Source organism: Sitophilus oryzae, unplaced genomic scaffold (genome assembly GCF_002938485.1).
Source record: "Sitophilus oryzae breed Bouriz unplaced genomic scaffold, Soryzae_2.0 scaffold_125_pilon_pilon, whole genome shotgun sequence".
NCBI lineage: Eukaryota > Metazoa > Arthropoda > Insecta > Coleoptera > Curculionidae > Sitophilus > Sitophilus oryzae.
The window spans coordinates 1,048,906-1,065,587 of NW_022145904.1; the positions used below are offsets into that span (position 1 = coordinate 1,048,906).

Consider the following 16,682-nt stretch of genomic DNA (forward strand, 5'->3'; position numbering starts at 1 on the left):
AAAAGGGTGTTTCCATTTAAAAGCGTCGAATTTGACCCACCCTGTACAGGGTGGTCGAAATTGGTCTGTTTTAACAAGGAAAACATATTTCCTGACTAGATAGAGCAAAACCGACGTAGATGTCATGGGCTCGATTTCTGAGACAGGTTTAATGGCACAAACCGCCTGTTAATATTTTCATTGCCAACTGAGATACGGGGTCTTTTTGATTTTTTTATCATTTTGAAAATTGCCCATAACTTTTTGAATTCGCGGAATAATAAAATTCTGTAAAGGCCTTGATTTTGTGTTGACCTAGTTGCCTAATTATTTTTTATCGCAATTTAATATTTTATATTATTATTTATCTGCAAAATTAAAGACTTTTGAAAAGGTAAATCAACATTCTATGTTAGTTTTACCAATTACAATTAAAACGCCATTAAATGGAGAATTTAGAGAGAATCGGATTGGAACAAGGGACCCCATATCTTGGCCTGTTAGGTCCTGTGATTTAACTTCTTTCGATTTTTTATGAGGGAAAATTAAAAGACCTTATATATAAGGGAAGAACCATTGGGACGAGAGAACAATTGCAGAAGTCTACTAGGCAAGCTTTTGGATTTATTACACCAGTTCGCCTAATAAATCGCTGTAACTCTGTGCGCAAAAGATGTTTATTATGTATTCAACAAGGAGGTGCTCAGTTTGAACATCTTTATTCGTCACTCAAAAAATACGTTTTTTAGCTTTGTTCTTTGTTTATTGTATCGATTTCAATTGTAATTACAAAAACTAATATAGAATGTTAATTTACCTTTTCAAAAGTCTCTAATTATGAAGATAAATAATAATATAGAATATTAAATTGCGACAAAAGTAATTAGACAACTAGGTCAACACAAAATCAAGGCACACTTCGATACAAAGATGAAAAACCTAATATTTCTCTCATTCTTAGAAATAGATACCCATAACTTCATATCGTTCGAAATGGTTAAACGTCAGCATTTTTTTAACTTCATAGCCAACTATGATTTCCTTTTAAAAAATTATATTTTTTATTATTTCTGACAAAAAGAGCAAGCATAGAAAAAAACTCACTACGCCACTGGATTGTGCTTAAAAAAGTGCCTTAAGAACGTCTTTTCAGAATTTTATTATTCCGCGAATTAAAAAAGTTATGGGCAATTTTCAAAATGGTAAAAAAATCAAAAAGACCACGGATCTCAGTTGGCAGTGAAAATATCACCAGACGGTTTATGCCATTAAAAGTGTCTCAGAAATCGAGCCCATGACATCTATGTCGGTTTTTCTCTATCTAGACAGGAAATAGGTTTTCTCTGTTAAAACAGACCAATTCCGACCACCCTGTACTCATATTTGTGTTTACTACCAAACCAGGTATACTCATTTTCACAATTTTTAGATAATGTTTCCTCATGAACATAATTATGCTGAAGCAATACAAAACCAATTTTTATCAATTATAAGATGGCTAAAAATAGTACATGCGAATACTAAGAAGAATGATACTGAGCCTGAGCCTTCTTCTACAGGTTCAAAAGATTGGCTAATAAATGTAAGTGCTATGCATTAAATAAATCAATTAAATTATATAAAGATATAATATATATGTCGCACCCACTTAGTGGAATTGTCCGTTTCATGAAATGGATATCCACTTCGCGAACTGAAACCTAACCAGTTCGCGAAGTGGATATCTATTTCATGAATGTTTCATGAAATAGAAAAAAGAAGAAATTTCATGATACATTATAACTAACCAAAAGAAATAGACGCATAAATAGTTTTTCTCTTGGGCTACTATTATGAAATTTGTGTTTTAATTTTAGATAAAAGAGTTTTTATTTGAAATGAGTGATGATCCTTTTGAGGTTAAACTTAGGGACAATTTTGAGTTATTAGTGGACGAATATAGTGAGAGTCTAAAAAGGCAAAAAATGTTAAAAGAAAAAGTAAGTGCCTTTGTTATGTATTAAATAAAATATTCTAATTGTTAACGTTTCATTTTTAGATTACCCAACTACTGAAAACTTATATTCATATGCCCGCTGGAAAAGTAGATGAACTGTGGGCGAATTTAAAAATAAAAAATTCAGATATTTACGTGCAGAGGTCCAAGCTTATGTATAAGGCAGCTCCGCAGCGCACTCGGCTTTTTGCTTGGAGTATGGCTGATGTGGAACTAATGGTGAGAGAATAGGGTATTAAAACCAAAGACATCTAACTGAAGGGTAGACACAACACTCCATTCATAAAACACTATCTGTTTACAATCGCACATACTTAACACTTTTATATGTATAAGTTAAAAAGAGATGGGTGCATAACTATGACAACGCTGTAGAATTTCGTGTGCATTTTCGTCTTTTCGATCTAAAAGTGGCGTGCTGTTTTTGTATCAACAATCGTAAAATATAATTTTAATTTAAATTTTGATTTATAATATAATGTGTAATATAATAATTATTTATTACTAAATACAAAATTCTTGCCTTGAGGTAAAAATGAGTCTTAAAAATGAATGTTTTGAATTTAAAGAAATATGTTTATTTTTAAATAGGCGTTTCATCTCACTGTGTTGAAAACTATTGTATAAGCTTTTATTGATGAATAAAAGGGGAAAAAATAAAAGTGGATTAATTGCAATTACAACGAGTACAGTTTTTACAATCTAATTATCTTTTTGGCGTGACTTTTGTCTTTCTGGGCCTGATGATGGGAAGTAACTGATTCCCGAAACATGTTGGCCCATTTTTAAACAAAATTATTTTTTGAAATAAACATTTGAAAAGGTTGTGAGGTCCTCTACCCCTCGTTAGAGGTTTTGCAATTAATAATTCATTTTCAGGAAAATCTGCAACTATTATCTCTACCACCTACACTTATTACAACAAATTAAACTAAAATTAAATTTTTATTCATAATTTGCTGAAGAGACATGTCAGAGTTTGATAATTATTACTTTTTGTCATGGCAACTATAGAGAACTTCGCGTTTTTTAGAATCGATTCTGAACCGTTCTAGAAAGGTGATGCGCATGCGCAGTAGGAAATAACTGTTTTTGGACTAAAAAATTTGGTGTTCGGGTATAACGCAGAAAGTTCTAGAACTAGACAAAAACAGTTCTAATCGATCTCCTCTTTGAAGCAAGAATCGTTTTAGAATAGTAGGTTTTTACACCTCATCAAAGACTCCAACTAAATATTTATGCGATGTCAAAATTTGTCAGAGATAAGGTTAGCGTTCGGGTTTTATAGTTCGAAAACCTAAAAAAGTCCGAGAACGGTTCTTGAATTTAACCACTGCGCATGTAGTTCTGCGCATTCTCAGAACGATTCTAGGACAGTTCTCAAAAACGAACCCGAATAAAGCTTATGACGTTATAGCGTAATATGTAAAAATATGGGTAAAATAGCAAAAATCGGAATAAATCGCAAACTATTAAAAATAGGTATATGACATACTTAACAAAAGTTAAAGAGATTTGAAAAAATCTGTCAGAAAAAATAATAATATAGAGGGTGTACTATTTAAAAATTTTAAAACTTTTGTATTTTAAATAGTCAAAATTTATAAATATATTTAGAACATCTTGTAGCATCTATCTCAAATATCTTGAAATACAGGGTGAGTCTTGAATAAGTGCAAATATTTTTAGGGGTAGTATATTTCGACCCCAGAAACACGATTATGAAGCTTTTTTCGTTTCGAATAATTTCCGGAGAGTCGCTGTATAATTATGTTTTTATCAGGTTATGAGCGATTTCCTGTTACAACCGCTCGATAAAATGCAGGAAATGGATCCAGACAGTCCATGGCCGGAGGAAGGTATGGAATTCTCCACTTTATGGTGCAAGCATATAAACCTCCGCTGCGAGGAATGGAATTTTCAGCTTAGAGATTTTCCCCAACCGCTGCTGGAAATCAAGAAAATGTGTCTTTGCGGTCAACTGGTAGGAGCGGAACAAGTCGCGCCAAAAAGAGGTAAGGACGAAATGTCATTGAAGCAGAAAGCAGAGGTGGGCCAGGCTGTTATTTCTAAATAACAGTTTTTTTGTTAAACAGTCAATACCGAGTGCGTCTCAAAAGTGGCTGACCCCTATAACTTTTTTATTTTCTTAGGTAAAAAATCGAGATTTGGTATGTTAGTATAAGACATAAATTAGGATTGATTGACGTATTCAATTGTTTTCGGTCACTTCCTGTTTCACCGGAAATGACTACAACTTTTGATTTTTAAATAGCATCCTCGGCATTTTTTACTTTATTCAATAGAAAATGACATATCATATGCCAAAGTTTGACGTTTTCGAATATGTTTATTTGAAATTGCAACATGCGATTTGTAATGACAATTTGACTCGAAATACCAAGTGTGTGGTGCCAAATAATTCGTAATAAAATGCTTTTTCCAAATGTGCTAATGAGCCAGCTTCATTCCATTTGAAAAAATTGAGGTATGATTAAAAATACGATTTGGGCATCTTTTGACTGGCCAGGTCAAGACACTAAAAACATCAGACGATTAAATCTATTTTTCCAATTAATTACTACTTTAATTCCTATTTTATTTAAAAATGTCATGGCACTCTAGATTGAAAGTTAAAATACAATGTTGTTTTAAACGAAAATGTCAAAAGTTGTACCTACGATATGTCATTCTATTCAGAGTTTTATTTTCTATCGAATAAAGTAAAAAAATACCGAGGGTGCATTTTAAAAATCAAAAGTTGTACTCATTTCCGGGGAAACAGAAAGTGCCCGAAAAGAATTGAATACGTCAATCAATCGTAATTTATGTCATTAATTATTAATATTTAATTTATTCACTCCGCTAACTTCTTTTTTTCCAATTTTATTTTCAACCAAGCCACTTTTGAGATGCACCCGGTGTATTACTTTAAATATGGTAGACAATGATTCAGTATTGAAAGTAATAGAATTTCGGACTTCCATTGTCTTTATTTATTTTGCTTACACAAGGTTTCGGTCAGAAGTATCACGACCGTTATCAAGTGTGAACTAATATAAATCCTAAAACTACTGAGCTTCTTATACAGAGTGTTTCAAAAAACAGGTGCTATCTCTTGTGGAGAGATTCCTCATGTAAAAATAAGATTTATTTTTTATATCAACATAGGTCCGCTGGGCCCGTATTCTGTAACTTTGACATCAAAACGTTACGTTTTCAAAGCGGTGAGCACAAGTATTCGATCAGCGAAACGCAAGTCAGTCGATTTTGGTATTCTCGTTGCCATGCGAATCGTGTTCTGGATACGCGTTGAACACATATTGGCAACATCACAATTTCTAATGTAGGTAATAGTCAAAAGTTGATAACTGACGGATATAACAATGAAAAATATCAATGTTACGTGAATTTCACAACCTATTGTTAAGTTATGTCAAGCTATTTTTCTATGGATATGTCATTATTCTTATTATACGAGGGAAGTGTTGAAGACGCTTCTCAGCATTTTCGATGTTTTGAACAATATTTATAGCTGCCAAGTCGTAAATTATCAATTACTTATTGAGGAATTGTAGTAATTTTCACTAAAGAGCAAGATAACGCACAAAACCACAATTTTTTCGATTTTCACTGACAGTTCGACAAGCAAAACGATCCTTTAAGGCAACCGTTTTCAAAGCGCTTAGCGCAATCAGTAGAGACGCTATGCGCGTCAGACGAGAATACCAAAATTGTTAGTTAAGTGCGCGCTCAGCGAAAATTAACGTAATATACGCTGAGCGTCTAAAAGCGCTTAGCGTTTTCAAAGTTACAGAATACGGGCCCGTTCGTTGCTACAGGGCGTTGAAGTCTTAATATTTTTTCGATTTATTATAATTTTCTTCCAAGTACTTTTAGCGTTTCGAATGAAATTTTGAGGGTAAAAGTAAATATAAATGCGACATATTTTAAAGCCAAAAAAGTATCGACATATTGCAGTATAGTATATATATATAGTATATATAAAGTATCGACATATTGCAGATCTGCTTGATGCCCTTGCTAGCATTATATCCAATGCAGCAGGCTGCGATGGTATATCTCTATTAATGGTTAAATTGTGCTGTCCTTATATTGCCCCCTACCTTGCTCATATTTACAATTGCTGTTTAAATAATAGCTATTTTCCGATTAGTTAGAGAAATGCAATGATCATGCCCTTGCCAAAAATTTCCAATCCTACAAGTTTAAAAGACATTCGACCTATAAGTAAATTGCCAGTTTTATCAAAGATATTGAAAAAGTTGGTATATAGTCAAGTTTTAAATCATTTAACTAAACATAATTTGATCCCTGATTGCCAGTCAGGATTCAGGAGTAAATATGGTACTTCTGCCGTTTTAGCTAAAGTTTTGGATGATATATTAACAGAATTAGATACAGGTAAGGGTGCAAGTCTGCTTCTATTAGATTATACTAAGGCATTTGACACCTTGGGGCATGACCTTTTACTGGCAAAGCTTCATTATTACGGGTTTTCGGAAAATGTTGTGGAATTGGTTGGCAGTTATTTGTCTAATAGATGCCAGTGTGTAGTTCTCGATGAGGCTCAGTCGGATGCTTTACCGCTTTCTAGGGGTGTACCTCAGGGTTCCATTTTGGGACCACTCTTGTTCCTTATTTACACCGCTGATTTGAAAAATAATGTTGTGGATTGCAACTGCATCAATTTGCCGATGACACGCAAATATATGCAACTTACACTGCTGAAAATGCAGCAGCTGTTTACAATAATATTAATTCTGCTCTTGAGAAAATAAGTAAATACTCATTGAATCATGGTCTTCAGTTGAATCTTGGCAAAACTCAAATGATTTGTTTTGGTAAGGTACCCTTAGCAAAGGGATTACCTGTTAAACTGAATAACGAAATAATCCATCCATTAAAAACTGTCAAGAATTTGGGTTTGGTTCTAGATTGTGATTTGAGATTCCGAAATCATGTCAATTCGATTGTGCAGAAAAGTTATACAGCATTGAGGGGATTGTATAGGAATAAAAAAATTATGAGTCAAGCATTGAAACGTAGCCTATGTGACAGTTTGGTTCTTAGCCATGCCAACTATGCTGACATTGTCTATGGACCTTGTCTTGATGTGCACTCCTCTTCCAGAATACAGAAGATTCAAAATTCATGTGTACATTTTATTTGTTCTCTGGATAGAGGGGAGCATATCTCACCTTGGCTTAAAGAATCGAAGTGGCTTAATATGTATGAACGCCGTAGACTGCATTTGGCTACCTTTGTACACAATCTAATTAAATTACAGACACCATTATATTTAAAATCTAAATTAAAACTGCGCCAAACTGTTCAGAGCAGAGACACTCGAAATATTAATCAGTTATATCTACCTCAATATAAGACCTCTTTATATCGACGATCATTTACGTATTCTGCGGTCTCGTTATATAATTCCCTGTCAAGTGCTTTAATAGCTAAGTCCCTCGGTTCATTTAGATCGGGGTTCAGAGATTTATTATTCCATAATGTGAGTTGAATATACTTTTTGAAACCAGCCAACTATGTCTCTCCTTGGCTCTCTCTTCATCAACACCAATACATGCCTGATGCCTTATGTTATTGCATAATGTACTTATAAGTATTAATTGTTCTCTATGTGTGCTTTATGTGTTACACTAATAGTTTTGTTAATGCTTTATATTTTTTTGTATTTTTCATTGTTTTTTTTGTTATTATATTTATACATTTGATATATTAATTTAAGATAAGGTACTAGATATTGATATTATTTGTTAGGTTATACTGTAATGGTACTCGGTTAACTAAGCAGTTATTTACTGAACTTCGCCGAGGATTATTAAAATAAAGACATTTTATTATTATGTTCTTGAATCTCGGGCTTTCCGGTATTTAACGTAGTCGCGGACTTAAGTCAAGCGTCAACGCTTTTTACTGTGTATTTAAGACTTGTCGTGTAATATTACATGTGTGGAGGATAACTGTTTTTTGAATGGGTATATAAAGTTTTGGTGCAAGTTCAAGGCCTTTCAGACTATCATGTAATGATCTTGGGATCAGTCCTGTTGATGACACTATTATTGGTATAATTTTTACAATGTCCTGGTGCCACATCTGCCTTATTTCTTCTGCTAGAGGTATATATTTTTCAATTTTTTCAGTGTGTTTCTTCTTGACATTTTGTGAATTTGGTATGGATATCTCTATTAAGTATGTCGTTTTGGTTGGTTTGTGGATGAGCGTGATGTCTGGTTTGTTGTGTGGTGTGGTTTTGTCTGTGATTATATCCCGGTTCCAGTAGAGCTTGGCTGTCTTATTTTCTAGAACGTTAGCTGCTTGATATTTGTAGTATGGTGTATGGTAGCAGATGAGTGAATATTTCTTTGCTATTTCCTGATGGATTATTCTGCAAACATCGTCGTGTCTTTGGGTATATTGTCTGGAAGCAAGTATAGGGCATCCCCCGGTTATGTGTTCTATTGTTTCGGTTTGTGTGTGACATAGTCTGCATTTGTCTGTAGGTGTTTTGGGGTCTTTGATTATGTATTTCTGGTAATTACGTGTGGCGATGATCTGGTCCTGGATTGCTATTATGAAACCCTCGGTTTCTCCAAACAGGTTATCTTGAGTAAGCCATGCATTGGATGTTGCTATGTCAATGTGTGGTTGTGTTAGTTGGTTTGCATGTTTTCCATGTAGGGCTTTGGATTTCCATTTTTCAATTTTAGTGTTTGTTGTTGTAATTGCATCAGCTGGTATGAATGCTTCATTGTTGAATTGTAACGGTGTACCTGATGTTGTTAGGTTAACAATGCTTCAGTGTAGTGGGCTGGTAACTGCTTTCTCTCTGAAATATTCTCTGAGTGTGTGTATTTGCTTGTAGTTCATGTTCTTTAGATCCATAAATCCCCTTCCTCCTTCTTTTCTTTTTAGTGTAAATCTTTCTGTTGCCGCGTGTATATGGTGTATTCGGTACTTGTTACATGTTGTTCTTGTTAACCTGTTTAGTTCTTCTAATTCTGTGTCCAGTTTATTATTAATTATTATTATTATTATTATATTTACCAGGAACGTGCATATGGGTTATCACTGGGATATTTTTTTCTAAAAAAGCATGTAGGCCACTGACTTTTTTTCTCTTGTTAGCGAAATAGTGTAAGCAGTTTAATGCCGATTAAAAGTTGTATCTTGATTTTTTGTCGATTTTGGCCTCCTTCATGAGATATTAAACGCAAACGAAACACCCTAGCATTCACCCGTGAATTAGTTGGGTGCAGTCAAGCATGAGGTTGTCCACTAAGTATACCTGCATTGGAGCGTTTTATGAGTGGTTGCCATATTGTTGAAACGTTGCCAAATTGTTTTCCATACTTGGATTGGTAAAGATTCTATTATTGTTCATATTTTATTATTAAAATAAACTTCGTATGAACGTATATGTCTTAAACGATTTAACTTTTGAGATACAGGATTATAAAGTTTTCAGATTTGTTTAAGACATCTGTTACTTTATTGTAGATATATTTGTGATATTTGGTACGCATTTTCTATGTAGGCAATCTTTTAATTTTGGGACGCGATTTGAGTTTTTTTGGTTAAGATATGAGTAATATATGTTTAACTCTTGATGCAGGTGTTTGTTTTAACTATGGTAATATTTTTCTAGGCTTATTTTGAATGAGTAATAATTAAAAGGCATTTTTTTTTAATTTAATTTTATTCTACTGTAATTAATTAACAATTATTTATTCTTATTTTCCTAAACCAAATGAATCCAAAGTATCCATTATGATGCCCACAAGGTTAAAGATCCAGTCCATAGCGGTTGACATAATGTCGTCCATGAACGACAAATTTTGGGATTCTTGTATAGCATACAATCCCTACAATAATATTGTATTATATTTTCTTATTATATACTATAATTTTATTATAATATCCCGGATTTTTTTACGATATACTGGGTGTCCCAGGCTGAGCGTGCATTTTTTTTGCCGAACAGTTTCTAGAGAACCACAATATCTAGATCGGAGATTTTTTTCAACATCATTGTTAATATCGATTAAAAATATTTTCAATATGGCGGCACTTCCAGAAATACTGGAAGTTGACAGCAACTTTCTTATTTTAAATGGGTGCCCCCATTTTTTATTACATACTTAAATTCTCTGTAAAATTCAATGGATATTGATGTCACTCACCTATACCTAATATTAACCATTTTTGAGAAAAAAATATATTTAAAATTTTTGGACGAAAAACCTGTCAAAAAAAATTGTATAGCCGAAAAATCATATTTAGTGATTCCCACGGCCACCGTGACTGAGAAGACATGTGGCTATCTATTTCAAAAATTAAATTGTTCAAATGTCATATAATAATGGCGGTAGCTGTCATGGAATTGAGCGATTAAAAAATTATCATAAATCATTATTTTTTTTAAATGGAAACCCACTTTTTTATTTCACTAGTGAAAAGGTTTTTCAATTCGTTACTTTTTAAATAAACATGTCCCTAAAATAAATCGTTTTTAAGTTATTTAAGATTTAGTTTGAAAACGTATATTTTTCTTGATTTTATCAAGCTTCCTTTGACATAAAAGCTTTGTTCGGGTTCTTATTATTACCGATTCTGAACCGTCCTAGAACTCTGCTGCGCATGCGCAAATGAAAAAATGTCTTCATATTTCCTTCTGCGCATACGCATCACAGTTCTAGGACGGTTCAGAATCGGTAATAAGAGAAACCCGAAGTAAGCTAAAGTGTCAACAGTGAGACAATTTATTTTCATCTGTCAGAAAACGAATTATTTGAATTTCCGATATTATAAATACTGCTGCTTAAGAGTTAAAATGTGTACTTATAAAATATATCTCTTAATTTTCGCTCTTTAGTGATATCTAATAGTTGATATTAATAATATACCGTATGATCGAAAAAAAAAAATTTCTTATTAAACTTTTATGTATACTACTAAAATGAAGACAATATATCTAAGCTAAATATAATCTATTACAGCTGTAGTAAAATGAGTAACTAATTGTGAAAAATAATGTTCCAACTTCCAAGTTCATAAACATGTTTATTTTTATCCTAAAAACTATATTAGAGATAGATATAGGTTAGTATAATAGAAACATTATATGAGATATGAAAGTAGCTTCCAAAAATGTAATAATATACTGGGTGTTCCATTTAAAATAAGAAAGATGCTACCACTTTTCGAATGATTCGGCAACACTGTTATGCTGAAAGTATTTTAGAAAGATAAAGCAGGTGCCTTTATGCAAAAATCCAAATTTTCAAAAAAATCCTATCACCGGTTCTCCATAAACGTCTAACGTGCCATGGCCGTGAATCACCCTATATATTAATCCGTTTTTAATAGGCATAGAAAAAACATAAGATTTGTTTGGTATTTAAAATGATATTTTATTTTACATTCATAGTATTACATTGCTGTAAATAATTTTATATTTGTATTATTTAACACAACATAATAAACTTAAATTACCAATGCATAAGTAATATTTTTATTGTTCTGTTTATCTTGAATCGATCGATTTGTTGAAAGACAAATTGACAGTTCATCGAGCGTTATGCCGGTCTCGGCATTTGTTGAAGCACCTTCATAGCTTCTTGTAGCGCCTTTAAAATTATATCCGCTTGGTTCACAGGTGGAACTGAGGGTATCGATGGGAATTGTGGGATTGCAGCTCTATAAACCTAAAATAATTTAGTTTAATCGAGGATATTTATTTTGTATACGTAACGATATTTCTTACCATTAGTAAATTAAATTAATCTGTTATTAAGTACTGACGATGCAATTTCTCTGTTACAAATACGTCTGTGGATATTTATTAATATTGGTTAACATGCAAAAATACAACAATAATAATTTTTGTAGTAACACAGTAGTTCGGGATTAATTTGAAATTTCTTCCTACTACCATTTACATACACAACAATAATTAATTTATAAGAGTACCTTTTTACATATGGAAATCTGATAACCAATTTTCAATATCACAAGTTTTCATAAAATATAAACCTTATACCCGCATTGAAACTTAAATATACGAGATTGTTCACCACATACGGAGTATTGTAGCTAAACGATTAGAGTTTTACAAATTATAAGTTTTGGGTTCGTTGAAGGACTATTACACAATTTAAAAATATTTTTTACAAGATACAGTGTCCGAAATAAATAAAAAATATCAAATTTGTTTTTTTTTAAAAGGAACACCCTGTATATTATTACATTTTTAGTTTCTACGATTAAAATAAATTAAAATAAAGGTAAATTTGATTAAGATTTATCACATTTAAACCTTACTGTTTTTGAAATATTTTTAATTTTGTGAAATTGCAGTAAAAATTTTAAAGCTTCATTTCTCCAAAGGAATCAAAGTTTTAAATACTAAATATTTACTGAAGTTTATTTATTGATCAGATATTGTGTTGCAATAATAAACAAAATACTACCTTATTCAGAGTGACCAAAAATTTATATTAAATTATTACTAGTTTTAAACGGCAATAACCTGTTTAATTTAAATGGAACACCCTGTATATTTTACGAGAATCAGATGCACAATTTAATTGCCTATTAAATTGTATTACACCATTTTTTACCTATCTCTTCAAGTTTTCGTAGAAAATACATTTTCTTATAATTTAGACCTCATTTATCACTGTACCCATGGAATATTGACATTTTAGATTAATTTTAAAGATATAACAAATTTTCAAAGAGTACAGATACTAATATTGTCGATATAGTTCACTTATTTCATTAAAATATAAAATAAAATGTTTAAATATTTTTAGCTAAAGAGGACCAATTCATATGATCACAGTATTGAAACTACATCAATTGACTGTTTTTGTTGATTAATAATAATTGCTCCAAATACTAAAAAACTGAATTTTGTATGTGTATTAGACAGTTTGGTAAAAAGTAACACCTTATAAATTTTATTTCATTTTTGGACGAATGCTTTATTATTACTATTTTACAAAGATTTAAATAGCTTTCTTTTTATAAACAAGTGGTATTGCAATATTAATATTTTTACCACCTGTAAATTTTGTACGTATGTTGCTTTAAAAAATAAAAAATGTCAAAATTCCATTGTGATAAATAAGGTCTAAATTATATGAAAATGCATTTTCTACGAAAACTTGAAGGTAATAATGGTATAATACAATTTGATAGATAATTAATTTTGTGTCAATTAAGTTGTGCATCTCATTTACGTAAAATATTTAAATTAAAATTTTAATTTTAATTTAAATATTTTACGTGAATGTTTAATTTAAAAGTTTTGCCGAATGTTTAATTTAAAAGTTTAAATCTAGTAATTATTTAATATAAATTTTTGGACACTCTGTATAAAGTGGTATAATTTTTATTATTACAACACAATATCTGATCAATAAATAATCTTAATAAATATTTGGTATTAAAAACTTTGATACCCTTGCAGAAACGAAGCCTAACATTTTTTACCGCAATTTCACAAAATTGAAAATATTTCAAAAAGGGTAAGGTTTAAGTGTGATAAACCTTAATCAAATTTACCTTTATTTCAATTGCAGAATCTAAAAATAGAATAATATACAGGGTGTTCCATTTAAAAAAATACAACTATAATATTTTTTACATATTTGGGACACTCTGTATCTTGTAAAACTATTTTAAATTATAGCTCTAATAGTTCTTCAACGAACCCCAAACTTACAATTTGAAAGAATCTAATCATTTAGCCACAATACTCCGTGCCGTATGTGATGAACAACCCTGTACATTTAATTTTTAAAAAATTCTTTTAATTAACCTACGTCGAATGCTCACAAAATTTAATTTTCATGCAAACTGTCGTTTTCCTTACAGTCTCCGCTTCGTATGGGAGAGGCGAACCTGTATATATTTTAAGAAATTTTATACACCTTATTTACAGTATATTCAAGATATGTATTGGGAAACTTGCGTATAAAAGATGGACTTACAATGCTAAGGCATAAAAGAAGTCTTTTTTATAATATAGGCATAGTATATCATATTTAAGGGCATATATTTGCGTTGAAAAGAGATACTCTCAACTTTCCAGCACATATATCTGTGACATTGTATTAACAAGAACATGCACATGCTATTTTGTTAATGTTAGATTTTTATTTTTAATTTATTTAACGCAGAAAATAATATGTATCTTACCCTGGTATTTTCACTGTTAATCGGGTCGGAAAGGCATTGGTCGACGATAGTACAAATTATATCTACAACCAGTAAAATCGTGTATATATTTCGTAATTTTATCATTTTTGCGACAAATGCATTCAAACAAGAATCTTGACAATGCAGTGGAATAAGGCGGCATTTAATAACACAGCGGTAGGGACAATAAACATATCATTTCAATCGTAAGTAATTAAACTCCTAAAAATGGACAGGAAATATTTATATTCCTACAATGACTATTGTTATTATGGTTTATTACGAATAAAAATTACATTATTATTCTTTCATAACTATATCAGACCTAATATAAAATTAATGATCTTTTCCGATTTGGTTCGGTTTTATTTTGTTAAATTAATATCTATAGACTTTATAAATATTAATATGTTAATACTATTTTTTAATAGAGTTGTAATGTTACCTACATTTTTTACATATTTGTGCCCTTAAAAGCATTATACCGGGTGGCCTACTAGTGCGAGGAAGTCCAATATCATCGTCGCGTCGGTCGTTGACATAGATAAGAAATAAAGTTTAATAAAATTGTTGCATGGTGTATAAAAGTGCATACACTAAAATTAGTTTTTAAATACAGGGTATCGGGGGCACAATAGATCTTTAAGGTTGCCTTAAGGTCGCGGTGATTACCCCCCCCCCCCTCCCACTCATTCCACATACAGGGTGCCCGAAAAAAAAGTAATGATGAAGTTACAAGGGTTTGTTTTGAAATTGTAATCCCCATTTTTAGTACGGAATTTGATTCAGCATAAAATTCTGCATATCTGAAAAGTGGTAAAAACCTGAACTTTATTTATACTTACCTATATTTTCCAAAACACCAAGGATAACAGAGTAAATCCGTGATGAAAAACTCACATTATCTTTAATGCATTGCCCTGTATATTATTTTTCTTTTAGATTAGAAAAAAACGAACATTTTTTGGAGTTTAAATATCAAAACACGGTATAGTTACGGGAAAAGAACTATACAAAGTGTCAGTAAAACCACACAATACAGAACGTATAAATCCGAATTTCATCGATTTAGCACATTAAATTATCTCGGACTAGTTTATTTTTTGTTTTTGGTGTGGTGTTGGGGAAAAATCTTACATAAGACATCCAGAAAAAAAGAGTGTTTTACCGAATAGTGTCGGATTCTTACCAACAAAAAAAAACCTTCACCAGCAGCATTCACCATCTGCAACGGAATCCGCTCTCGCATTACTTCATTACAGTGGCGTTCTAAAGACATTATGTCTCACGTTCAGAAATTTTTGTCGTTATGATATATTTCATAAGTGCCACAGCATTCTGTCATTCTTGTTCACTTCGTACTAGACATTTTACCACTTCTGCCACGCAAAATTTATTTCCCGTCCTATTATAGAACTCCTCCCTTTGTTTCTACCATCTACAACAATTGAAAAGAGTGTGTTCGGCGTCGTCTTCAGCTTGACAGTAAGTCGTAGTCCGGAGTGTCGATTTTCTTTCTAATGTATTGTTAAGGTGTATATGGCAAACTAAACCGCAGCGTGTATTGAGAAACCTGGCGAATTCGCCAGAAAGTAAAATACATTTTTATGCGCCATCTCTTAATCAAGTCGACAAGTAAGCAAATCAGACAATAGAATTTACTAGTAGATGGCAGAAAAGTATCGAAAACCACAGAAGGTTCGAGAAACAGTCAGTAGAGTATATATAAAGCCCGCGCTCGGCAGTTGAACACAGTTTGAAGTTTGATAATACCGCGTTTTAAATTGTGAATTAATTGGCGAAGGTGCCAGAAAAGTTAGAGTAATAGTAGTTGCATAAATTGTGTATTATAATCACTATAAATTGTGTGTACAGAGTGAGAAAATAAATCGTTAAGTATTTTATCGTGAGTTTAAATTAGTGGACCCACGGAATCCGTAACAGTATAAATATTTTTGTAAAATAGCCGTGTCCTGATAATATCTGGGTGATATAGTAATCGACTTCACCATAAGATCGCGTTATCCATTTTTGCAGATTCGGAATGAGTGTAAATGTCCACCTTCCATGCCTTCCGCCCGTCCATTTTTCCATGAGTTGCGCTCTGGCTCCGTTTTTTGTCGAACCATTGTAGACTTCATACCTCCCTTGTATCAGGAGATCAATTTCGGCAATAACACCAACGCCCTTTCCTGATATAGTTTGGTAGGCGCTGCAAACTCATGCACAAAGCCCTCTGTAATCTCCTTAGTTTTACCAGTCTATTCTGACATTTAGTAGTTGTATACCATGCCAAACGCTAGACTCTCTGGGACCTCTTATTTTCGGCATTAAATTTAACATTGCAACTACGGGTTTCTCCGCTTTAACCACTATCTTACTTATGTGTTCTCCAAAAGTCAACTTTGTATCTAGCCACACCCCCAAATATTTTATTGCTTAGAGGGTGCAATATCTA

At 32.0% G+C, this 16,682-nt stretch overlaps 1 protein-coding gene and 1 long non-coding RNA gene across 2 annotated transcripts in view; one reads left to right on the plus strand and one right to left on the minus strand.

The window, feature by feature from the left end:
- LOC115874258 (protein KIAA0100) overlaps positions 1-16,682 on the plus strand; it is an 88,733-nt gene that overhangs the window by 27,233 nt on the left and 44,818 nt on the right. The window contains exons 15-18 of the mRNA XM_030889359.1: positions 1,409-1,561; positions 1,836-1,958; positions 2,018-2,194; positions 3,759-3,990. Coding sequence (XP_030745219.1) covers positions 1,409-1,561; positions 1,836-1,958; positions 2,018-2,194; positions 3,759-3,990 — 685 coding nt within the window. The remainder of the gene's footprint in view (positions 1-1,408; positions 1,562-1,835; positions 1,959-2,017; positions 2,195-3,758; positions 3,991-16,682) is intronic.
- On the minus strand, positions 11,410-14,417 carry LOC115874259. The gene is made up of 2 exons (XR_004048810.1): positions 14,225-14,417; positions 11,410-11,724 (listed from the first exon to the last, which is right to left on the minus strand). It is a non-coding gene; the product is annotated as an uncharacterized LOC115874259 (long non-coding RNA).